This window comes from Stomoxys calcitrans, chromosome 2 (assembly GCF_963082655.1).
Source record: "Stomoxys calcitrans chromosome 2, idStoCalc2.1, whole genome shotgun sequence".
NCBI lineage: Eukaryota > Metazoa > Arthropoda > Insecta > Diptera > Muscidae > Stomoxys > Stomoxys calcitrans.
In genome coordinates this window covers 155,931,750-155,957,075 of record NC_081553.1, presented here as the reverse complement: position 1 = coordinate 155,957,075, position 25,326 = coordinate 155,931,750, and the positions used below count along the sequence as shown (strand labels likewise).

The 25,326-nt window shown below is 36.3% G+C and overlaps 1 protein-coding gene across 2 annotated transcripts; it reads left to right on the top strand.

Moving 5' to 3' along the window:
• Nucleotides 1–14,407: 14,407 nt before the first annotated feature.
• On the top strand, nucleotides 14,408–17,059 carry LOC106090140 (protein distal antenna-related). 2 transcript variants are annotated; one of them, XM_013256234.2, is made up of 2 exons: nucleotides 14,408–14,598; nucleotides 14,692–17,059. In XM_013256234.2, exon 2 carries the CDS (start codon nucleotides 14,711–14,713, stop codon nucleotides 15,953–15,955), a length of 1,245 nt encoding a protein of 414 aa, XP_013111688.2. In that variant the 5' UTR covers nucleotides 14,408–14,598; nucleotides 14,692–14,710; the 3' UTR covers nucleotides 15,956–17,059. The 2 variants fall into 2 exon arrangements, with proteins under 2 accessions (XP_013111688.2, XP_013111687.2); XM_013256233.2 differs by having other exon boundaries at nucleotides 14,409–14,598; nucleotides 14,671–17,059.
• Nucleotides 17,060–25,326: the final 8,267 nt, after the last annotated feature.

The window sequence follows — 25,326 nt, the reverse complement described above, 5'->3', positions numbered from 1 at the left end:
AACTAGCTTATCTCAGCAGCCCATAATCTTTGGATCTGACGCATTTATTTGCAGCCTTCGACTTAGTGCCCTGATCAAAGAAAATCAAAAGAAAGAAAAAAAACGACGTTGATCGAGAAATATTTCCAAATTAAATTTTATTTTTGTTAATAATTTTAATCCTAATTATGTATATACACAAACGAAAAGAGAAGTGAAGAACAAAACAAAACAAAAAAAATTGTAACCTATTTAATTATATGTAGAATTTAAAAAAAAAGAAAAGAAAAGGAAACGAGAATATAGAGACGTCAATATTGCGAAACAGAATAATAACAATAAAAAAGAAAAGAGAAGCCAGAAAAAAAAAAATATTTTAGTGATATTCACAAATGTCAAAGCCGCGTTAACGTAAAGTATACCTCACTTAAGAGAATTTACGCAATTATTGTGTTTATGTATTGTGGGTGAGTACGCTAACTGAGCGAATAACAAAAAAAAAAATGGGAATATACTACTAGTAAAGAGAAATTTTAAAGAGTAGGTGGCTATGACATTTGTGTCTTATTTACTTGCATGCATATTAGAAACTAATAATAATAATAGTAATATTTTTAATATTTAAGCGACAAACAAATGTAGTTTAAGCCCCATTCTCTTTTTTTTAAATATTTTATTTTTTTTTTCATATTTTTTTTTTTATGTTTTTATGTATATTAATTTGTTTTATATGCCTAATTTGCATCGTATTAATTTCTTTATATAGACTTAACTCTGTTGAAATAAAGAAAAAAAAAATAAAAGAAGCTTTTCTGGCACGAAAGTAATGTCTATGATTGAATGTATCTCGTGATAAGGAAGATCCCCCCGAATAGCTGATGAGTAGCCGGCTCTGCCACCGTGCCAATTTAACACCTAATGAGATACGTACCCTACACCTGGCAATCATAACATATGGCGCCCAACGAACGGGATATCTTTTTGTATTGTTTTAGGTATTCTATCTGTTTAGCTGAAGTGCATATGGAACTTATTGCTTTGAGGTTCCAGGTTAGATTTCAGTATATATGTTGATGATGATTCACCCTCTTTTGAGATTTTAACTCGGAAGTTGTGAGTTTCGTTTCTCTTGTTTTTGTGCGGATGACATAGGATTCCTCGGAATAAGTCTCAGAAGTAGGCGTGATTTCGGGTGATTCCTTGTATTTATTTGTATGTTTGAGGGGTTTGAACAACCTGGTGCAATTAACTTATGGTGAGGTCACACGACGTGTTCAACCCTACGACTTTTGTTCTGTGTGTCAGATATTTGTTGAGAAGTTATTATCCATTTTATAGTTGCATTTGAAGAAATGTGTCGTCTTCCAGCACCTACCATTGACGATTTATATTATATTATTTTAATATTTTTTTTTTTTAGAATTTTTTTTTACCTGAATTTTCTTTTCAATTTTTTTTATTTTTATTTAATTGTGTTTGGGTGGAAGTACACAAATAGTGCATGGAAAGAAGAGAGGAACGTCTGGTGAATCCATTGAGTGGGATAATATCGCGGGAAAGGCGTGTAACACGAAGTGTCTCCAGGGCTCTCGAATCACAAGTAGTAGGATCGATTTTGACGCATATCGATACCGGTATTCCAAGGTCAGTAGACTTTGTCCCAACTGATTATCTGAACAGGTGTGCAGACTTAGTATTTGGCAGAACCTCGGACGTCTCTGCTGGTGCCTTAGTAAGAGTAACAGACGAGTTGGTAATTGACGATTCAGAAAATTCCTTGAGTTTTAGTAGAAAATTAGAGAAGATAGGTGGGATGTCCGAACAGGAGGAAAGCGGTGCGGCATTGCCAACAACTCTGGGGCAACCGGCACCTAGCAACGCCCCCGCCGATCAGCTGGCACAGATAATGTCGTTGATATACCAACAGAATCAGATAATGACAAATTGCATGGACGAACTTCGACGCATGCGTGGCGAGATGGCATCACTTAGCCATAGGGTTGCTGATGTTGAGGGATCTACTAATGCTTCGGCAATAGCTCCTCCCGGTTCAAGCTCGACTCCGGATAGAGATACGACAACGGAACCTGCTCCGGACCCCAGGGGGAGTAGAACTTCGGAACCATCTGTGAATCGGAGTGGAAATAGGAGCAGTGATGCCACTAATTCACAATCTGGGCGTGGGGACGGAGACTTAGGGATGTCGTATAGTCAGCGGGAACTGAATAAGAGAAAATCAGTAGACCTTGACAGGTGGCATATCAAATTCGATGGATCTGCTCGCGACATGACTATTGAAAGTTTTATTTTTAGAATTGAGAAAATGCGAGAACAGCATAACATTTCATATGACCAATTATTTACTGATTTTTCGTCACTTCTCTCCGGCTCCGCGGCTCAGTGGTACTGGCAGGTGTTACAGGATCACGCTGACGATGTGGACTTTGATTATTTCGCGCTAAAGGAGGAGTTACTTAACCATTTCAAGTCATCAGACTCGGACTATGAAATAATCAGAGAGATCATGGAACGGAAGCAACAGCCAGGAGAAGGATTTGAATCTTTTTATTCTGATATACACAATTTGACTTTTAGACTGCGAAAAAGGATTCCAGAAGCTGAATTGGTCAGCATTATTCGTGGTAATGTAAGACATAATATAGGGGCACTTATATTTGCCTCCAAAATATCTACAATGGCGGATCTTAAAACAGAATGTCGTCGAGCTGAGAGACTTCTTAGAGAGGGCCGCCAAAGGACGAAGCCGGTGAATGAGGTTTCGTTGACAAATTCTGTTGAGAAAGAGGAATGTAGTTTCGGCATTGAAGCCGTTATATTGCCAGCACGACCAGTGGGGCCTGATAAAGGAACTAGCGGTTGCCACCCGAGAAATGCCCAGAATAGATCGAATAATATGGGTAACCCTGCTCCGAGACCGTATACGGGAGTGTCCTTGGACAAAAATGTTCTTAGAAGTTCCAATGAGGTGTTTTGTCCCTCGCCGTTTCATATGAACCTCTGCTTCACTTGTGGAATGCCTGGCGACTTCTATCGCAAAAATGTTCAAATGATTAGGCAGGAAAACGTTTCTAATTCCACTTTCCATGACATGAAGTGTTTTCCTGTGGAAAGGATTAGTCATACTATGAATTTATTTTAAAAAATCGGGTTGTTGCGGAGTTGACCGGGTCCTCTTGCCCGACAGTGGAAAACCCGGATCCCAATCTATAAGAATATTGCAAAGACCTCAACGCGGAGCTGTCGAGGGCAAAAATGAGGTGCATCAAGAGCATAGATCACTTCATCAGAGAAAAATGGATTATGAAATTGTTAGAACACGAATTTTTAATGAAGAAATGATAATTAATAGTAAGAAATATAAAAAAATTGCTAAATTTCGAGAAAAGACCGCAAAATATAAGAAGGCGAAACGAATGGCAATCGAGACAATTGTCAGCATAGGGGGCGATAATCGCTTCTTTGTTAATACATCGGTTGGAGGAAAAATGGTGATGGCCTTGTTAGATTCAGGGGCAGCAGCATGCTGCATTGGAAGAGGGGCGGATAGATTTTTGGAAGGTTTGGATAAGCCTGTGGTAAAATTACGCAATCAAGATGTACGGACGGCTAATGGAGGGGTTGTGACTGTAACTGGAATGGTAACCCTTCCAGTCGTATGGAAGGATCAAACAAAGGACATGGACTTCTTGATAGTACCTGATTTGGAACAAGAAATATATTTTGGGATTGACTTTTGGCGTGTCTTCGGATTATCATTGATTGGAAAAGAGAAAGTGTGGCCAGTCAGTATTTCTGAGGTTCTAGAAGGTGTTGAGTGCATAGAAGAAGCAAACCGACATGTGTTATCTCAGGATCAACAAGCAAAGCTAGCCGAGGTTAAGTTAAGTTTCCCCTCGTTCGCTGTTCTCGGACTAGGTCGAACGTCTCTCGAGGAACATATAATAGAGGTGACCAACGACGATATCCCTATAAAACAGAGACATTATCCTGTTTCACCCGTTATCCAAAAGTTACTGTATGACGAATTGGATCGCATGCTGGCCTTGGGTGTAATTGAACTGAGCAATAGCAGCTGGAGCTCACCCGTGACCCTAGTGAGGAAGGAAACGAAGAACCGCCTGTGCCTTGACGCCCGGAAGGTTAACGCAAGGACCATAAAGGATGCGTATCCTCTCCCCCACATAGAGGGAATTTTATGCAGGCTTCAGGAGACAAAATTCATATCGGCAATAGATTTAAAAAATGCCTTTTGGCAAATACCACTAGAGAGAAAGTCGAGGGAGAAAACGGCGTTCACAGTCCCTGGGCGGCCATTATATCAGTACACAGTCATGCCTTTTGGACTGTGTAATGCCGCCCACCGAATGTGCAGGTTAATGGACAAAGTTATTCCAGCAGCCATTCGTGAGAATGTCTTTGTCTACCTCGACGATCTCCTAGTGGTATCCGCCGACTTTGATTCTCACATGAACCTCCTTTCGGATGTGGCTCGTCGATTGGCAGCTGCAGGTCTTACAATTAATTTGGAGAAGAGCAAGTTTTGCTATAGAGAGGTCAGGTATTTGGGATTTGTGGTGGGCGAGGGATGCATACGCACAGATGAAGCTAAGGTTGAGGCAGTCAAATCATTCCTAAAACAGCTTCGACGCTTTTTGGGAATGTGTGGCTGGTATCGCCTTTTCATAAGGGATTATGCATCCATCGCCGCACCACTTCATGATTGCTTGACCAAAGAGCGTATACGGAATTTTTGTTTGACCCCTGAAGCTCTTGGATCCTTCGAGATACTCAAAGTGAGCCTTACGTCCGCGCCCGTTTTAATAAACCCAGATTTTCAACGCCGATTTTATGTGCAGTGTGATGCTTCATCATTAGGAGTAGGCGGCGTTTTGTTCCAGATGGACGATAGTGGCCACGAGCACCCCATAGCTTACATGTCGGCGAAGTTAAACAAGGCTCAGCGCAATTATAGCGTAACGGAGCTTGAATGCTACGCTGCGGTGCTAAGTGTTAAAAGAATTCGACCATATGTGGAAGGCCTGCCATTTACAATCATAATTGACCACGCCAGCCTAAAGTGGCTGATGAATCAGACGGAACTGACGGGTCGATTGGCCAGATGGAGTTTGAAACTTCAAAGCTTTGAGTTCGACATACACCACCGAAAGGGATCACTTAATGTCGTAGCGGATACACTTTCGCGTGTGGATATTGAGGCGATTCAGCTGCAACGCATATTGGCCGTGGATCTAGATAGTCCTCACTTTAGATCAGAGGCTTATGAGCTACACAAGAATCAGATCCTTGAGAAAAAAGGCAGTTTACCGGATGTATGCGTTTCAGATGGTTATGTGTATAAAAGGACCAATTTTGCTACCGGTGATGCGATTTACGAAGAAAGAACGTGGAAGTTATGGGTACCTGATGAATACAGGATGGAGTTAGTTAATGCAGCACATTTTTCACCATCCTCAGGACATGGAGGTATTTCCAAGACCCTGTCACGCCTCCGAGATCGTTATTATTGGCCCAATATGGCTAGGGATGTAAGTGAGGTGGTGAAAAGCTGTGATACTTTTAACGCCTGCAAATCGACAAATGCCTTTAAAAAACCATTAATGGGTAAGCAGCTCGTCACCGAACGTCCATATCAACGTCTGTATATAGACTTCATGGGTCCCTACCCCCGCAGCAAGGACGGAAATACAGTAATCTTTGTCTGTCTAGATCACTTCACGAAATTTGTTCACCTCGAGGAAAGGAAATATGAATATAATAAAATACTATGTTTTCCTATAAGGGCCTAACTGAAATCAATAGTACAAAAAAAAGGAATAAATAAATTAATAACTTGTACCAGTTTAGTTATAAATAAAGAAACTAACCTAAAGCCGATTTCCCTTAAATGAAAGGGTATACAATTACTTGAAGTGACCAAACAGAGCCTATAAAGAAAATTGATTTAGAAAACTTAAGAAAAAAATATGTAGGCGCAAACTTAGCAAGAGAAAAAGAAAAATAAAAAACTTATCACCATATGAAAACCCATAAATAAACCAACTCCGTTGTGAAACATGTGTCCATACACCACCCCCTAATCACAGAACTAGCTTATCTCAGCAGCCCATAATCTTGGGATCCGACGCATTTATTTGCAGCCTTCGACTTAGTGCCCTGATCAAAGAAAATCAAAAGAAAGAAAAAAAAACGACGTTGATCGAGAAATATTTCCAAATTAAATTTTATTTTTGTTAATAACAAAACAAAACAAAAAAAATTGTAACCTATTTCATTATATGTAGAATTTAAAAAAAAGAAAAGAAAAGGAAACGAGAATATAGAGACGTCAATATTGCGAAACAGAATAATAACAATAAAAAAGAAAAGAGAAGCCAGAAAAAAAAAGTGATATTCACAAATGTCAAAGCCGCGTTAACGTAAAGTATACCTCACTTAAGAGAATTTATGCAATTATTGTGTTTATGTATTGTGGGTGAGTACGCTAACTGAGCGAATAACAAAAAAGATGGGAATATACTACTAATAAAGAGAAATTTTAAAGAGTAGGCGGCTATGACATTTGTGTCTTATTTACTTGCATGCATATTAGAAACTAAGAAGAGATGCATCTCGTAATATTTTTAATATTTAAGCGAAAAACAAATGCTCTCTTTTTTTAAATATTTTATTATTTTTTTTATATTTTTTTTATGTTCCTCTATATACATATTAATTTTTTTTTATATACCTAATTTGCATCGTATTAATTTCTTTATATAGACTTAACTCTGTTGAAATAAAGAAAAAAAAAAGAGAAATTAAATGTCATTGAATTTTAAACCCATTTTTTCTTCTTCTTCTTTTTGACCATGACGATAGAAATGTCGGAGTAGATTTCGAAGTCAATGAAGGGGGTGCTGGAGGGGATACATTGCAAGTAAAGAGAAAAAATGGATAAAATGGACAGTGCGCATCTTTGTACTTTGGTCGTGTAACAAGATTGTGTAATGGCAAATAGTAGGGTATTACCGATACTGATTTATTTTGAGCCAGGTAATACGCAGGGTGATTGTTCGCAGAGCATCAGGAGGGGAGGGTGGCTCATATCTACTGTCCGTCCGTCCAACAAATGTTAAAATTGTGTTGTTCTTTCAATCTCTTTTCTAATATTCTCAAGTGTTGTTGTTGTTTTTTCTTTCTTTAATCTATTTTCTCACTTCCCTATAACTTTTCTATCCCATGAGACAAATAAAAGAAGCTTTTCTGGCACGAAAGTTATGTCTATGATTGAATGTATCTCGTGATAAGGAGGATCCCCCCGAATAGCTGATGAGTAGCCGACTCTGCCACCGTGCCAATTTAACACCTAATGAGATACGTACCCTACACCTGGCAATCATAACATACTGCGGCTCGCCGTTCGGACTCGGTTATTAAAAGGAGGCCCCTTATCATTGAGCTTAAACTTGTATCGGACTGCACTCATTGATATGTGAGAAGTTTGCCCCTGTTCCTTAGTGGAATGTTCATGGGCAAAATTTGCATTTACATATATATATCGTGGAATCATATATATATATATATATATATATATATATATATATATATATATATATATATATATATATATATATATATATATATATATATATATATATATATATATATATATATATATATATATATATATATATATATATATATATATATATATATGTATATATATATACACACAGGGACGTAGCCAGGATTTTATTTCTGGGGCCCTCCTCATATTTTTTTAGAATCGAAAATTGACAAAATTTCCTTTTACTGTGAAATTGGTAAAAATAACTCAACTTTTTTTGAAAATTATGGTCGCTACTGGGTGGAGTCAGAGCTGAATTTTGTACTGATTGCCAACACACTATTTATAGGGTGATCTTAATCTTTCAAAGCCTTCAATATGTGGTTGTCTTTGCGAATATCTTAGCTTTATAGTGATAGTTTTGAAGAATCAGCTTCAGTATTTTGATTAAATTTTTTCCTTTGGGCTCATTTTTATTTGTTCTCAAACTAATTTTATGATTTCAACAGGTTATTTTTTGTGTCGGTCGTTTGGTTTTAAATGATTTTTATTTCCATTAAATTTTACGCAAACAAATTAAAAAAATTTTGCAACTATAAATGTTAAATATTTCAAAAAATAAATGTTGACCAATTTGTGCGAAATACAATCTATCCACGTTCTTCTAAAGTGATGCCGCTAATTTCTCCTCCGAACTTTATTAAAATCGATCGGAAATCCGTTTTTATTGGAAAAGATGTCCGGTAAAAATTGCATCCGACTATTGCCGTAGTTTTTCTTACTTATTGGAGATAAAATAAGAAAAGGTGGTAGAACTAGAAATCAGAAATGCGAAGAGATTGCCTCGTTATTGCAGTTATAAACTTTTTCTTTCCTTGTCCACTAATTTTTACTTGGTAGATGAAATAAATAAATAATTTTTCTCAAATGACCTAGCGACAACTTTAAGTGTAATATAAAACTTATAAACTTAATATTATCTTAGGACATTTGCTTACTTAAGGTGAGTATTCAGAACTTTTCTTTTTAAAAAGATTTTTTTTGGAAGAAAATCAATAATTCAAAAAGTAATTTTTGAATTTTTTTTAAAATATTTCACTGTGTTCAACACTACGATCAAAGCCAACAGAACTAACAAATTTCTACTGGAATCGACACTGCTTTCTGTTGACTGATATGTTTCGTCCCTTTATCACTATGAGCTCAATTGCTTTATTTTGAATTATGAAATTCCAAGGAAAACACGAAATGGTTTCATGAAATAATTATTTGAAAATGTAAATTGGGTGATTCGGTCTTTAAAGAAAATGTCATTAATTCATTGAATACGAATGGGTAAAAAAATACCCAAGAATAGAGTTGTCTTAGAAAAATTCCAGCTGGAGCTAGGAAAGGGGCATCCTAATGAAATTTGGATTGAAGTAAAGTGGATGATTAAAACTCGTTAAAAACAAATTTTCCCGTGATATAAGGTCATGTTTTGGGGAAATTGGCTTGTCAAAAGTGAGCAATTTTTTACATCCAAAAATATTCAACAAAAATTTTTCTCAAAATTCTTAGGAGTGAAATTTCGTGAATCCACTTTATTGTCTTGTTACGTTTGAAGGTTTTTATATCAAAGAAATAAATTTATGGCGTAAGCCAGCTGGTGCTATCCTATCCCAATGTAATTAAATCCAACTTTCTTCGCTAAACAGTTATGAAATATAAAAAACTAGCTGACCGGGCCGCTCCGCTGCGCCTTCTTTTACTTTATATGGAACAAAAGTTTCCTCGGAATATATATTTTCGACAATTAAAGATCTTTTAGTGTATCGCTTGACTAACAGTTTAACAATATAAGTGCCTTTATCTGAATCCCATATGATCTTCATTGGTCTACGAATTTAAGTTTGGATGTAAAGTGAGCAAATATGTCCGGTTTGGGGTATTGGCGTTCTATTTGGGGGTTGTTATGGAGGTGGGACGTCCGCTAGACAGTTGGGCCCTAATGTTGATATCAAATACGTGGTCTACTCCCACATACCTTTAATTTGAGCCCCATATTTCCATAGTCGGCAAACATAACCGGCTTAGGGGATGGGCGGCTACTTTAAAACCCCTCCTTTTTGTGCCTCATATTGCAATAGTCAGAAAATACTTACTATTTGGGTGGTGTTGTGGGGATGGCGTGGCCCCATAGACACTTTTCCCGAATATTGATGTAAAATTCGTGCTTTTCTCCCAAAGACCTTTCATTTGAGCCCCATATTGCTATGGTCGTAAATTTGTCCGCTTTGGGGGATGTTTTTGATGAGAGGCGGCCCCCCCCCCAACACTTGGTTCCATATTTTGATATCAGATTCGTATTTTACATTCAAATACCTTTCATTTAAGCCCCATATTACCATGGTCAGTAAATAAGTCCTGTTTGGGGGGTGTTTTGGGAAAGGGGTGGATCCCCAGAAACGTGGTCCATTTGGATATCAGATTCGTATTCTACTCGCAAATACCTTTCATTTGAGTCCCATATTGTCGTGATTGTTCTAAATATATGTTTGGTGGGTTTTAGAGTGGGGCAGCCCCCTAGGTACCCCATCCGAAATTTGGATACCAAATTCTTATTTTTGGGGTACTATATGAGAGCACACAAAATTTCGATTAAATCGCACCAGACATCTCCGAGATCTGGCGTTTCTGAAAATTATGGTAAGGGGGAAGGTCCGCCACCCCTTCAGATATCAAAAAATTTAGTACCCTATTTTCACCATGGGGTCATTATGCACCATCTGTGAAAATTTCAAGAAAATCAGTTCAGCCGTTTCTGAGACAAGAACAAACAAACCTACAAACACAAATTGATTTTTAAATATAAGATACTTTTTTTTGTTGTAAATACATTGTGGCTTTGGAAATAAAAAGAATATTTCTTATTTTTTCAAACATTTTAACGAATTTTCTTTAAAATTTTTTAAATTGTTTTTAAAAAATGTTTAAAAAATGACAACGTCAATAAAAGTCCTCTAAATTATGAATATATGAAATTTCATCCAAATTGGACAAGGGAATCGAGGGTCAAGCGTAGTGGGTTACAATTTTGTCTTTAAAATATTTTTATTGAAAATGGTATAAGGAAACATTTTTTGGAAATTGTTTCGTTTGAAAAGACGTTAATGAAGTTTATCGAAATCCTTTTTTTTTAGAAGAAAATAATTTTGAGGAAGCCGGGCCTGAGCAAAATTTAACTTTTAGGCAATATTTCATTGAAATTTTGCCCTTAGAAAAATATGTCTTTCAAATTTTATTTTTACGTAGTAAATAAATCACATAATAAATTTCATTTTGTATTTTATTTTATGACTTTTTATTTTGTTTTTATTTCTATTTGGGACATAAAAGCATAATGAAATAACTTTGAATAGTTTAAGCAAAATGTAGTGTCGCAAAATGCATTAAGCTGGCACAAAAAATGTTTTTGAATTTTTGGCAAAAAGTTTGTCTTTAGAAAGTTTTTCACAGGAATATAGTCTTACGAAAAAATTCAAAGATGTAATTTTTAGAAAAAATTGTATTGAAATTTTGTGTTTGGCAAAATTTGTAATGTAATTTTGTTTTGAAAAAAAAAAAAAAAATAAATTCGTGGGGGTTCCGGACGTTTCGCCGAATTTTAAAATTTTGATCCTTAGGAAAAATTGTAATGAAGTTTTGTCTTTAAAAATATTACGCTGAAAATATGTCTTTTCAAAAATATTATTAAAATTTGTTTAAACAAAATTTCATATAAATGTTGTACTTAAGAAAAATAAATTTAAGGTGGTCCAAATGGCATTAAAATTTCTCTGTAGAATGTTATAAATATAAAATTTTGCTTTTTAAATATAACACTTAAATTTTGTGTTTAGAATTAATTTATTTTTTTTTTTTTCCATAGAAAAACTCCCATATAAACCGATCTTTCGATTTTATTCCTTGAGCCCTTACAAGGCGCAATTTTTGTCCGATTTTGCTGAAATTTAGCATGTAATGTTCTGACTTCCACTAACTGTGTCAAGTACGGTTTAAATCGGTCTATAACCTCATATAGCTTCCATATAAGCCGATCTCCCGATTTGACTTCTTGAGTCCTTTCAAACCGCATTTTTTCCGATTTTGCTTAAATTAAGCATGTAGTGTTTTGTTATGACTGCCAACAACTGTGCGAGTTACGGTCCACATCAGTCTATAACCTGATATAACTCCCATACAAACCGGTCTCACGATCATCCTTATTCGGTTCCTAGAAGCTTTTGCTGGCATAGCATATTCCAGGGTGGTAGGTTCCCAAGATTTGACGTGGCCGAACTTAGCACGCTTTTACTTGTTACTTATTTATTTAGAGTCAATACAATTTACAATAAATACATTTGTAACTTAAAGACTGACTGCTAAAGCATTCGCCTAGACAAAACTAGACTATACCTATTTTCAAATAAAAAGAAAAACAAAATGTTAGTACTGTTATGTTTTTAAATTAAATTTTTATAATACGATATGTTTACTAACAGAAACTCTTAATAAATATGCATAAACACTTTAACATAGTTAACTAGAGATTCCGTTTAAGGGAAAAATGGATATTAATTTTATAATATTATATCCAATCATGACAATATGGGGCTCAAATGTCGGACCAAGTGTTTGGGTGACCGTTGCGGACATTTTTACCGACCACGGCGGTATGGGACTCAAATGAAAGGTATTTGCGAGTAAAATGCGAATTTGATATCCAAATTTGCGACAAAGTTTCTGGGGTCCACCCCTTCCCCAAAACACCCCCCAAACATGACTTATGTACTGACCATGGCAATATGGGGCTTAAATGAAAGGTATTTGAGTGTAGAATACGAATCTGATATCCAAATTTGGGACAAAGTGTTTGAGGGGATACCCGAGAACATCCCCAAAAAAGGCAAATTTAAGACCATAGCAATATGGGGCTGAAATGAAAGGTCTTTGGAAGTAAAGCACGAATCTGATATCAATGTTCGGGAAAAGTGTCTATGGGGCCAGCCGACACCCATAACACCACCCAAATAGGAAGTATTTGCTGACCATTGCAATAAGAGGCTCAAATAAGACGAATTTTAGAGTAGAACACGAATCTGATAAATATTTTCAAAGTCAAGTCACTGAGTGGCCGACCCATCCCCCAAACCGGTCATGTTGGCCGACTATTGAAATATGGGGCTCAAATTAAAGGTATTTGGGAGTATACCACGTATCTGATATCAACATTACGGACCAACTGTCTGTCTGTCACCATAACAACCCCAAAATAGGACGTATTTGCTCACCAAGACAATTTGGGTCTTAAAGAGAGTGGAGCTCGATGTTCATAGTTTTTAGGGTCCATACCCCAAACCGGACATATTTGCTGGCTTTTTCAATAAGAGGTTAAAGTGAATAGTATTGAGATTTGAAAACGAATTTGATATCCAATTTTGACGCCAATAGCAATATGGGGTTCAAATATATGAGAATAGAGCACGTTGCTGATATATTTTCAGGGATTAGCGATTGGGGGCCCACCCCACTCCCTGAAACACCTCAAAATCGGGCATATTTACCGACCATGTCAATGTGGGGCTTAAATGAAAGGAATTGCGGAGAAGAGCAAGAATTATTACCCACTTTCGGGACCACTTTCTGGGGATCTATCCCTTTCCCAAAATACCTTACAAGGAGCAATTTTCTACTGATCATATGGGGCTCAAATAGAGATATTTGGGAGTAGAATACGAATTTGATATCCAAATGTAGGACCATGTATTTAAGGCATCACCCCTTCCTCAAAACACTTCCCAAAGGGTAAAAATTTTTCGATCATGCCAATATGTGGCTCAGATGAAAGGTATTTGAGATTAGAAAACGAATTTCATAACCAATTTTGGGACCATGTATTTGGGGGACGCCTCATCCTGTAAACTCCCCTCAAAACCAATGGCAATATGGGGTTTAAATAAATGGTATTTGTGAGAAGAGCACGATGCTGATTTTTTTTTCGGGGCCAAGTGTCTGGGGGACCACCTCATCTCCGAAAACACCCCTCATGAGAATGTCGGGCAGAAATGAAGTATTTTAAGAATGGAGTATACCTTACATCCAAACTTAAATTCGTAGACCAATAAAGATCATATGGGATTCAGATAAAGGCACTTATATTGTTAAACTGTTTGTCAAGCGATATACTATTTTCGTACCATGGCATTTCACTCAAAGCTCATTAATTGTCGAAAACAAATATTCCAAGGAAAATGTTGTTCCGGAGCGGGCCCGGTCCAGCTAGTCACAAATAAAAAAATAAAAATTAATAAACAGAACAAAAATATGGAGTTGGTCATTGTAGAATATTCATTATTAAACTATATATACATATAATTAAATCTTCCAACAATTGATATTTTCGCCGTTTGTACTTAATTAACTTCGCAGGTCATCATCAAATATACATGGGTATGTTCGCTAAATGCTTGTAATCAATATGATTAACTTACCTCAAATATACATACAAATGATGTTGGTTCTCTTAAACAGCATATCCTCGAACCAGAACATACCTCGTCGTCGAACTTAATTTTCATTGTTTGATTTAGTCCCATACTTGTCGCTCAAACATGCCAAAAGCGAGTTTGCGCAGTCAAGTTAACGGCCAAGGAACACGTTGGGCTATGGTGTGGTGTGGACTTTTAAGATACGTAACAAGTTGTTGTCCCATTCATTTATCCCTCTCGTATATGTATATGTATAAGCGAATGTAACCAAGCGTTTGGGTCATCTTCGTCCGTGTTCGACCGCGTTTTATAAGCTAGAGTCATATTAACGCTATCTGTAGATTTTATATGTTATAAAACTCTCCTGCAATGGACACGGTGTAAAGTGTCTTAGCGCGCAATAAAACATATTTTATCCGGTAGTGGCCGTAGTTGGCGTTTGTATAGCCGTAAAAATATATAATTACTTAGCATCATTGAGTATATCTGGGCGCGAAAACTTTTCCGAGGACATTCCCTAAGGTGGGTATAAATTGCCGATGGAAACTGTGAAAATAAGCAATAGACTTCATTTAAAAAGGTTTATTTCAATAGAATTTTACTTCAATTTCAAAGTACGTTGTCAATCGAAGACATGGATATATCAGCTTACCAGCACATGAATATTCGCATGAGTACACGTGGGAAGCGTCCGTTGCGAAATTTAACTCCAAGCGATAAGGTTCGAGCAATTCAGCGCATTCACAACGGCGAAACCAAAGCATCTGTTTCCAGGGATATTGGCGTACCAGAATCAACGCTGAGAGGATGGTGTAAAAATGAACATAAGTTACGTTTTATGTGTCGCCAACTAGGTAGTGGCGATCATTGCAAGTTCTCAATAGGAATAGAAAATCCTCCTGAAAAGCGGGTTCGTTTTAACGCTCATCTGCAGCCTAGAAAAATGTCAACCAACTCCAATGAACTTCTATGTGGCAGACTGCACTTGAATGGTATTCCGTTTTCCTCGAATGACAACAATGCACTCTTAGAAAAAATGGCAATAAACAACATACTGACAAACCATTTGACGGACAATGGAGCACAGCAACGTGAGAGCAGTTTCATCAAGCACGGATTCATTTCGCCCAATATGAATATCATAAGTCCTGCTTACACGCCTCTTCCAGTAATACAGAAATTACATCTGTTGCCTCTTATATGCTCAAATTCCAATTATAGTAGTGAGTCCATGTCATTAGATAATGTAAATCAATCAAAATCTTTGCATGTGTCTAATAAAGGCGGTGTGATTGTGAACAAAAGATGTGAAACAAATGATAAAATTGAATCTTTTCATGGAAACAGTATTTCAATAAGCAGCGATTCGCATGAAAATTGCGACGTTAACGACGATAAAGCCAAAATAGATCAAAACGTGACCACACCTGAAGGTGTTAAACATTCAGCGTCCCTTGAGGACATTTTCCAAATGCCTAATATCGCTAATTTAAATACAGAAAACACATTACTAGAATGGTGCAAGGCATTTAATATGAGTTTGAATTTTTTGGCCCTCGCTGCCGCTGCGGCTACCATGGGCCCAAACATATCTCTACCACTGACAACTCATAAAAAAAACATAGTTAGTCAAACGATGGAAAAAATAAGTTGTATAGAATACGGTAAGAAAACTGATGTCAACGATATAAACCTTAACTCCTTCATCTTTGCCAATAGTGATCTGTCGAACGACTGCTATTCGGACAGTGAACCAGAAGACTTATCAATTCGCTCTGCATATACCTCTAAACCATCCAGTTTATCAAACAGCCGCTCACAGAGTCCTGTGAAAAGTCCTAGTTCTTGTTCCTCTGCAAGTCAGAGTTTTGGCGAGTAATATCCAATTTGTAATTCTTCACAAACAAAAATTCCGTCAACAATGAAACTCAGCGCTTAGTAAACATTGCAAACTGGCCCTTGAACATTTCACCGAGTGCTGTCCGATTCAAGCTTAAGCTCAACGATGAAGGGCCTCCTTTTCAAAGCAAATTGGCCCTTGAACATTTCACCGAGTGCTGTCCGATTCAAGCTTAAGCTCAATGATTAAGGGCCTCCATTTTATAGCCGAGTCCGAACGGCGTGCTGCAGAGCAACACTTTTATGGGGAGAAGTTTTTACATGGCAATGTAATTTCTAATTAAAAAAAAATTATTTTTATATTTCTCAAACACTTTTATGTAAAGCAATTGTATATGGCTATAGAAAGACCATAGATCTTCTGACTATATCTGTATCTACAATTAGAACAAACAAAAACATTCAACGGCTGCATTAGCGCACTAACAAACCATTATAAAAAAGTTGTATCTATTAAAAAATTTGTAATTAAAAATATGTCTTTTATTTTATAAAGCCTAAAATGTATGCAGTTACGACATGTACAGCGTGTGCAAACGGAAACTAAATTTAATCTGTAGTAAATTATAAAAGATAATTCTGTAACTAAGTTTTTCTATTTCTATAACTAAGTATCCAAACTAATATGCATTTATATAAGCATGTATCTGAATATGCAATGGGCTTTCTTATAGTGTTGTTGTACGAAGAGAGAAGGCAATGCAATACAATGCATTTGCAACATATCCGGGATGCTTTGTTTCTCCAACAAATGTTCTTTTAGAAAACCCGTATGATCCATATACATTCTTAAAATCGAAATCATGGTTTAGGTCTACATCTTTTAATCCTAACGTCAATTATAATATAAACTATATTGATGTAATGTAAAAACACAATTATGTTTCGTTCAAACAGGTATATTTTGGAAATTATTACACTTTTCGTTAAAGTACATAAACAAAGCATATGGCTCATTGATGAGGACGACCATTTTTCAACTAACATTCCGCAAATAATACTAACGTGTTCTATAATTTTTATTTCAAAGATCCTCTAGACTAAGCTATACAATGTTTAAAGGACAATTTTTGTAACTAATGAATTGTTTCCCTTTTTTGTTTAAGTTTCTTATTATATTTATGTTATCTAAATAAATTAAAATTTCAAGAAAATCTAGTCTTTAATAAACAAAAGGAGAGAAATAAATGCATATTTCTATTGGTTTTAATCAAACAGGTAACCGTTCGTAACCGTTTTCGGCACACAATAAGAAATAAAACGTTGCAATATCTTTACGACAGAGAAATCTCTTTTACTGGGGATGTAACACTTTCATGGTGTCACTCGTAAGTTTGCCACTTTTCGATGTAACAGTCACTTCATTTATGGTAATACCTTTAGAAACTACGTCTGTGGTAAAGGAAGGCTCTTGCAAGCAAAAAATGTCTCATTTACAGCAAAGGATGAATAATAATATATCTCTTGCGTGTTTGAAAAGCCAAAAATCTAAAATGAAGGTCAAAATATCGTTGAAAGTTAGGGAATTAACTTTAGGACAAGAGATCAGTGTACTTAGGATAAAGACGCAAAATAGTCTTACAAATAGGAGCGTCTTAGAGTAAAGAGTGCTTTTTTACCCATTATCTTCTTGGCAACACAGGTCTAAACAGCTCACGCACGTTTCGCGTGTTCGTTTCACCGTCAAACATCTTTAGTTTGGTCTATGATTTAACAACGCTTGCATATTATTGAATTTTATTATCAAAATACGTGCTCTGTTAAGAAAGTTCATCGCGCTCATTTTTCATTTAATTTCGATGCTCATTTTTGTCTCAATGGGTACGTAAATAAGCAGAATTGTCCATATTGGAATGAGGATCAGCCAGAGGCATTGCAATAGCTTCCAATGCATCCAGAAGAAATCACAGTTTGGTGCGGTTTATGGGCTGGTGGCATAATTGGACCGTGCTTCTTCAAAGATGATGCAAATCGTAAAGTAACTGTGAATGGTGAGCGATAGCGTGAGATGATATCCAACTTTGTTTTTTGACCAAAATGCGAGAGCTTGACATGTGGTTTCAACAAGGCGGTGCCACAACCATGGACTTATTGAGAGGTGAGTTCGGTGAACATATCATTTCACGTTCAGAAACGGTCAATTGGTCGCCTAGATCGTGCGATTTAACGCCTTTAGACTATTCTTTGTGGGGCTATGTTAAAGCCCATGTCTATAGAGACAAGCCCGTTTCAATTGATGCACTGGAAGACAACACTGAAGCATTAATTCGTGAGATACCGGTCGTAATGTTGGAAAGAGTATCCCGAGTAAAAAAAAGGTGATATGGTGAGATCCAATTATATCTGGCATCAGATATAATTGGATCCGAAAAATGATTATATATAATTGGAACTAATTGTATCACTAATTGGATTCAATGTGATACAATTATTGGGTTGCCCAAAAAGTAATTGCGTATTTTTTAAAAGAAAGTAAGTGCATTTTTAATAAAACTTAGAATGAACTTTAATCAAATTAACTTTTTTTAAACTTTTTTTTCTAAAGCAAGCTAAAAGTAACAGCTGATAACTGACAGAAGAAAGAATGCAATTACAGAGTCACAAGCTGTGAAAAAATTTGTCAACGCCGACTATATGAAAAATCCGCAATTACTTTTTGGGCAACCCAATATATACAATTGTATCTCGAATTTGTCCGAGATATAAACAGATCCAATTATATATACAATAATAATATCTAGTTAGACCATAAAATTTAAATTAAAAAAAATTGGTGTTGTTTTTCTTTGTTTTGTTTTTGTTTATGATACATTTAAATGTTGTTGTTTTTAATTAAATTCTTATTTTTTACCATTTTTCAATATTAGATTTTTTGCCGCAAGTGGGGTTTGAATATGGGTCCTCTCGTTTGCTACTCAGTTGCGCTACCAACTCAGCCAACCACCTGCTTTTAATGTGCGCGGCTAAAGGTAAACACATACAATTGTCTTAGAACAAACAGTGGGCCAAACGGCAAAAAAATAGAAAATAAGTCTACAACTTTTTATCTGTTGATTAGAGGAGGACATAGGCTTTTAGGAAAGTACTGTTGTAGGTCCATATCTCTAACACACGCTGAGATGCAGGGTGTAAAAATTGACCACTTTTCACTATTTCAACTTTCTGAGAGCCATAACTGTTGATCTACTGAACCGATTTGCATGATTCAAACTCTGGAAAAATAGCTTGATGGGATCTAAAAAAAAGATCCGCAATGTTTTATGCCATCGTGTTCCGTTAATGAGACATGCATTATAGAATTTTAAAATATCAAAATGTTGACATGGTTTTTTCAGTGTTTTCTTTAATAACTCTATCAATTTTTAAGTTTTATACTTCTAGTTTCACAGGAATTGTGCCAGTCTATGTAAGCACGGAATAAAAATTATACCTATATTATATTAGCTGTTTAAAAATACCACTGTTTTCAATAAGAAATCTTTTTTTTGTTGGTCAAAAATATGCTAAATTTTTCGAAAAAGATACTCACATTTTCTTTAACAAACTTTGGCTATCAAAGCATTATCATTTATTTTCATTTTCATAAAGCGGAAGTATTAAGAAAAGTTTTACATGCCAATTTGTTTCATTTCGATGTCAATCTATATAACACAAAAAGAACCATGAAAATATGTATCCCTATTCTATCTGATTTTATGTAATACTAGTTGGTACGGTGCGCTTCGCAACACGATAAAATGGCGTTTTGAAAATGGATTTTTCTGGTGATCAAAACATTCAGGGCTACGGGTCCCGTACAGATCCACACTAATTAATTTTTTGTTTTTGTATTGATTATCTACATTTAAATTCACATTTCAAAGCTTTCACTTGGGATAGCACATTATTAAAGCTCCGCTGGTTCTTCGTGTGTCTATCCCAATCTGAGGGCAAAAAGGGTACTCTACTACCAAAGACCTGATCGGCCTTCATATATTACTTTTAATTTTTTCTGTTTTTGGTAGGATGGGGGGAGGCGGATTGCGCTCAGATAAGTCCTTTCATTTGTGTACAATATGTTCTCAGTCGTTCTACATGACAGCTTGGATATTATTTATATTGATAGAGTAGGGTCGGTCCCCCCGACCCTAAGACCTAAACTACAATTTATTTGAGCTCTTTATGTCTTGATCTACATGTCCTGCTGAACGGCTGGACGTGACCCAGAAATTTTGATACTTATATCAGCATTACATTCGAACTTTACTGTCACAGACCTTTCGTTTAGTTCCCATATTATCCCGACCGAACTACACGTCCTTTTGAATGGTATTTAGTGGGTGGGCCGGTCTCAGACTCTGCCAAATGTGTATACCAGATCCGTTGTCAACCTCCAAAGAAATTTCATTTAATACCCATTTTGTGATCATTCCCAATTTGGAGATTTCTAAGGTTGTGGAGGTCCCGTGGACACCTTGGACCAAATTACTTAGAGCAGATGTGTACTCAACTTCCAAATACCTTATATTTAATGGGGTTTTGGGGGTGGGAAGGCCCCTCAGACACCAAGGAATAAATTTTTATTTCAGGTTCTTATTCTACTTTAAATAGCTTTTATTTGATATCCATATTGCCCCAATTGGTAAATATGCCCTGCTGGGGTGTTTTGGCAGGTGGGGAGGCACCTTAGATACCAAGGAATAAATTTGTATATCAGATTTGTACACTACTTTGCCCGCTCTGCTGCGCCCGATAATGCTATATTGGAGAAAAGTACTCTTAATTTGGAAATATCTGCCTAATTTCAGTTGAAAATGTATTCCATTTTTCCTGTGGGTTTTTCTACCCTCAAATAACTCTTATTTAACCCCAATAAGTAAAAGTACTGTTTAAGGTTGTGGTGGATTCCCAGAGACTTGGCCTCAAAAGTGGAAGTCAATTTCGTGCTCTACTCCCAAAGATCCATACTGCCATGGTCGGTAAATATGTCCAATTTGAGGACTTTTTTGGGGGTGGATTTCAGATTCGTTTTCTACTCTCAAATACCTTTAATTTGATACCCATATTGTAGTGATTGGTCTATACAAATGTTAACAAATTTTTGATTTTAAGTTAATGTAAATATGCCAACGAAATTTCCCATAAATCGCCCTACCAATTTCCGAGGTCTGGTGTTTTTGAAAGTTATTGTTAATAATACCGCAAACAACCGCAACAAAGATAAATGCTGTATGATCTCAATTTTGACCACTCTGCCCTCTTTCTGCTCATGTTGGCTTCCATTTACTAGCTGTTTTCAATTGCACCAACTAAATCCATTTCAAAACAGCATTTGAAAACATCCAGTAGATGGTGCTAACTTGAATGTTAGTGCTACTACTCACTTGAAGTGGCTTAACTCCTATAACATTGACCATCATGTGGTAGTTGTCTAAAAATGACTATATGACTACCTATTAAATAGTCATCATTTAATCTTTTTTTAAATCAAATCAAATTGACATATTAAACGGTTTTCTGTGGTAAAGAATTTTTTTCGATTTTCTGTGCTTAAGAACTAATTTGGTGCGGTGGCAACAGTTCTTAGTAATTAAACCATGTAAAACTTTTGAACAAAAAACTGTTATACAGCAGCACGTTGTTTGGTCTTGACTATCGATGAACTCAAATTGGTTGCAATCTTAACATTAAGGTTTGCTACTCCTTCTTTCACTCTGAACGTCATAATTTTTGAGGTATGGCGGCCTACATTTATTTGTGTCCCCACACATTAATTAAATCACACAGTGTCCAGTTAGGTCATTATGATTGATCGACTGTTTTGGGATGAGTTGGTCCGTTAGATATATGAGCAGAATGAAGATATCACATTCGCAGTCCACAACCGTATACCTTTAATTTAACCCCAAATTGTTATGATTGGTGTATACAGCCTTTTGGTAGAGGGTGTCTATATGAGGGTTGTGCGCCACACTCCATCTGCCGCCTTTGTGCATATTTGAATGACTCACTCTACTCAAAAATATCTCTCATTTGATCCCCCCATTGTTTTAATTGGTCAAATAAACTATTGCGGGCGATTTTTGGAGTTAAAGCGCCACCTTGGTTCTTGGACACAAAGTTTAATGCCATATTCGTAGTCAACTCCTGAATACCTTTCATTTGAGTCCCATATGGATATGTACGTCTAATATATTGGTTTGGCAAACTTATAGGGTGGGAGTGGTTCCATATTCGTATTATACTCCAATACCTTTCATTTGATACCCACATTGTCCTGATCGGTCAACCTTGATTTTGGGTGGTGTTTTTGGGGTAACGGGAGGGTCCACCCCCTTCCAATATCAACAAATTATAAAGCCTATTCCTCCTTCCTGGCCATATTCGTAATCTACTCCCGAATACCTTTCATTCGAGTCCCATACTGTCATTATAGTGCAATATGCCTATTTGAAGGAGTTTTGTGGTCGGGACAGTCCCCTAGGCACTTGGACCCAAATTTTGATACCAAATTTGAATTCTACTCCCGAATACCTTTCATTTGAGCCCCATATTGCCCCGATCGGTCCACTTTTATTTTTTGGTGGTACTTTTGGTACGCCAAAAAATTATATAGCCTATTGCTCCTTCCGGACCACTCCCACAATCTGTGAAAATTGCAAAGAAATCAGTTCGGCCGTTTTTGAGTCTATACAAACAAATTTACAAACCCACAAATAAACAAGCCCAAATTAATTTTTATGTATATAGATAGATAGATAGAGAAATAAAATTATTTGCCATTAAATTTAAAATAAAATTTAAGCGTTTCTACTTTAAAACACTGAAAGAACAAAATTCAGCTATTTGTAGCGCAAGAAATACATATATATTGCCCAAGATATAATTATATCTAAGGCTATATATAATTATATCTGGTCCCATATCCAAGTATATCTACTACCTGATATAGTTATATATAACATCATATATAATTATATATTACTGGATATAGCAGATCGAACTGGACCTAAATAGATCAAACTTTATCTTATCCCAGATATATTTCGATCTGACCATATTATTTTTTTACTCGGGATGTCAAAATTGGACTAAGCGGATGGACCATTTGAGGCCAGTCACGGTCAACATTTGCATGAAATAATCTTCAAACATTCCTACAGCTCTTAAAAAATCACCCTTGTAGGGTTCGTGAAGAATCCACTAGCCTAAGGTTTTGAGTTTTTAATTTAATTATAATTTTATTTTGTTTATTTTAATTTTTATAATATGTCTTTATTCCGAAAATATAACGTGCCAGACGTTTCCGTCCAAAAACGTTTTTATTTTCGGTATAGACTTAATATTTTTTAATTGGAGGGTCAAAACAGACAATTGTCCAATTTCGTCCACTCCGTATTTTTTTATCTTGGGCTTAAATAAAACACTTTGGTTTATTTTATTTTCAACCTTTATTGGTGGCTGCAACTCCAAGAATAGCAATTTCTGGTTTGTGCATCTTCTTACATAGGCAATTAGAAAATAACATTGAATTGAAAGTGTTGAGTAATAACTAAATAATCACAAAAACAATATCACAAGCGAAAAGAGACAAGCAAAACAATCACTCAATATGTCTGTTGAGAGTAGAGTCGTATGTGATTAAGCTTCTCTCTTTATATTAAAGTTATACAAAAGATTGTGCGAGAAAACAAGAGATAAAAAAATACACTCATTGCTGAGATCAAAAGAACACAACATTAACTCTCAAAATAATTGAATCTCTTAAACTTTACTGTAACATTTAACTCATAGAAACAATGATATTCATTCGTACACTCGAAAATAATAGTTAGTTCATGTTCGCTAAATAATTTAAACTAGAATTTTTCCATCAAATAATTGAAATAAACTTAAAATGAGTAAAGTCATTTTAATATATTTAACTTATAAAAATGCATCCGCTACAGCCTCCCCCTCTGCCTCAGAAATCGTCCCTGATGATGTGGCAGCACTTCATTTCTTTATTGGCTTTATATTTCTGATGGATCGTCTAAGTGGAAAATTGAACTCTTTCTCGGAGTGCTCGGAACTAGTTGACATGGCTGAGGTTGATGTGTGTTGTTGTTTTTGTTGATACATAGGATCATTTTTGTCTGTTGTTGTTTTTGTGGGCCCTCGTGCGTTTTTCGTAAGAGCTACATTGTTGTTGTGTTTTGGGTGTCCTCTTAATCTTAGAGGGTATACTGGAGGTTCTTTATGTCCTCATATAGAGTAAGGTCCGATACATGGTAAGTAGCCAGTGGTACATCTGGGGCTTCGACTGATGCGATAGTGTAGCTGCAAGAACCTTTCTTGCTGATGACGATGTATGGTCCGTCCCGACGTGGCACAAACTTTGATGAGAGGCCTTTATCCTTGTTGCTTAAAATGTGGGTTGAAACGAGAACATAGTCGCCAACGCCAATTTTATTTTGTGGGATCCTTTTTGAATCAGTATATGTCTTATTTCGGTCCTGCATATTCTCTTTCCTTCGGTTTCCTTTGCTCTTTTTAAAGTATTGACCAGGCGAAGAAGAAGCGGTGTAATTTGGGGAATGAAATTTTCAGCTTTAACTATTGCCCGAAAATCAAGTTGAACTTGAATCGGTGTCCTCAGTTCTCTCCCAAACGTAAGGTAAGCTGCGGTGTAATTGGTTGACGCGCACTTCGAGGTGTTCATAGTGAATCGAATTGCAGGCAAATTTTGGTCCCAAGTCTTGTGATCACTACCAACGCAGATTGAAAGTTGGGTTTTTAGATCTTTATTTTTCCGTTCCACAGGGTTAGCTTCGGGGTGGTATACAGGGGTGAATGTCTGCTCGATTTTAAGACAATATGTAAGTTTTTGCATTACAGATGATATAAATTGAGAACCATTATCAGAATGGACTCTCCTTGGTATCCCATATCTCAAAAATATTTCATTTAAAAGTAGGACAGCGCATTTTTCTGTTGAAGCTTCACGCAGAGCAAACAACTCGGTCCATCGGCTACATAAGTCTTCAACTATTAAGATCCATTGGTTTCCCCGCGGCGTTTGAGGCAATGGGCCGAAGAGATCTATTGCAATAATCTCAAATCTTTGGTTACTGCATACTGTCTGGAACAATCCGGCAGGCTTCATGTTGGTGGGTTTGTATCTTTTGCATTCGATACATGATTTTACATATTGGTTAATTTCAGCTCTCATTTTTGGCCAATAATAATGAGGCGTTATGCGGCTAATAGTTCGCTCAATGCCATAGTGTCCAGCAGTTGGTTCATCGTGGTGATTATAAAGGATAATATTTCTCATGGATTTTGGTACCAATAACTGACCATTCTCTGAATCTTCCTCTGAAGAATATCTGT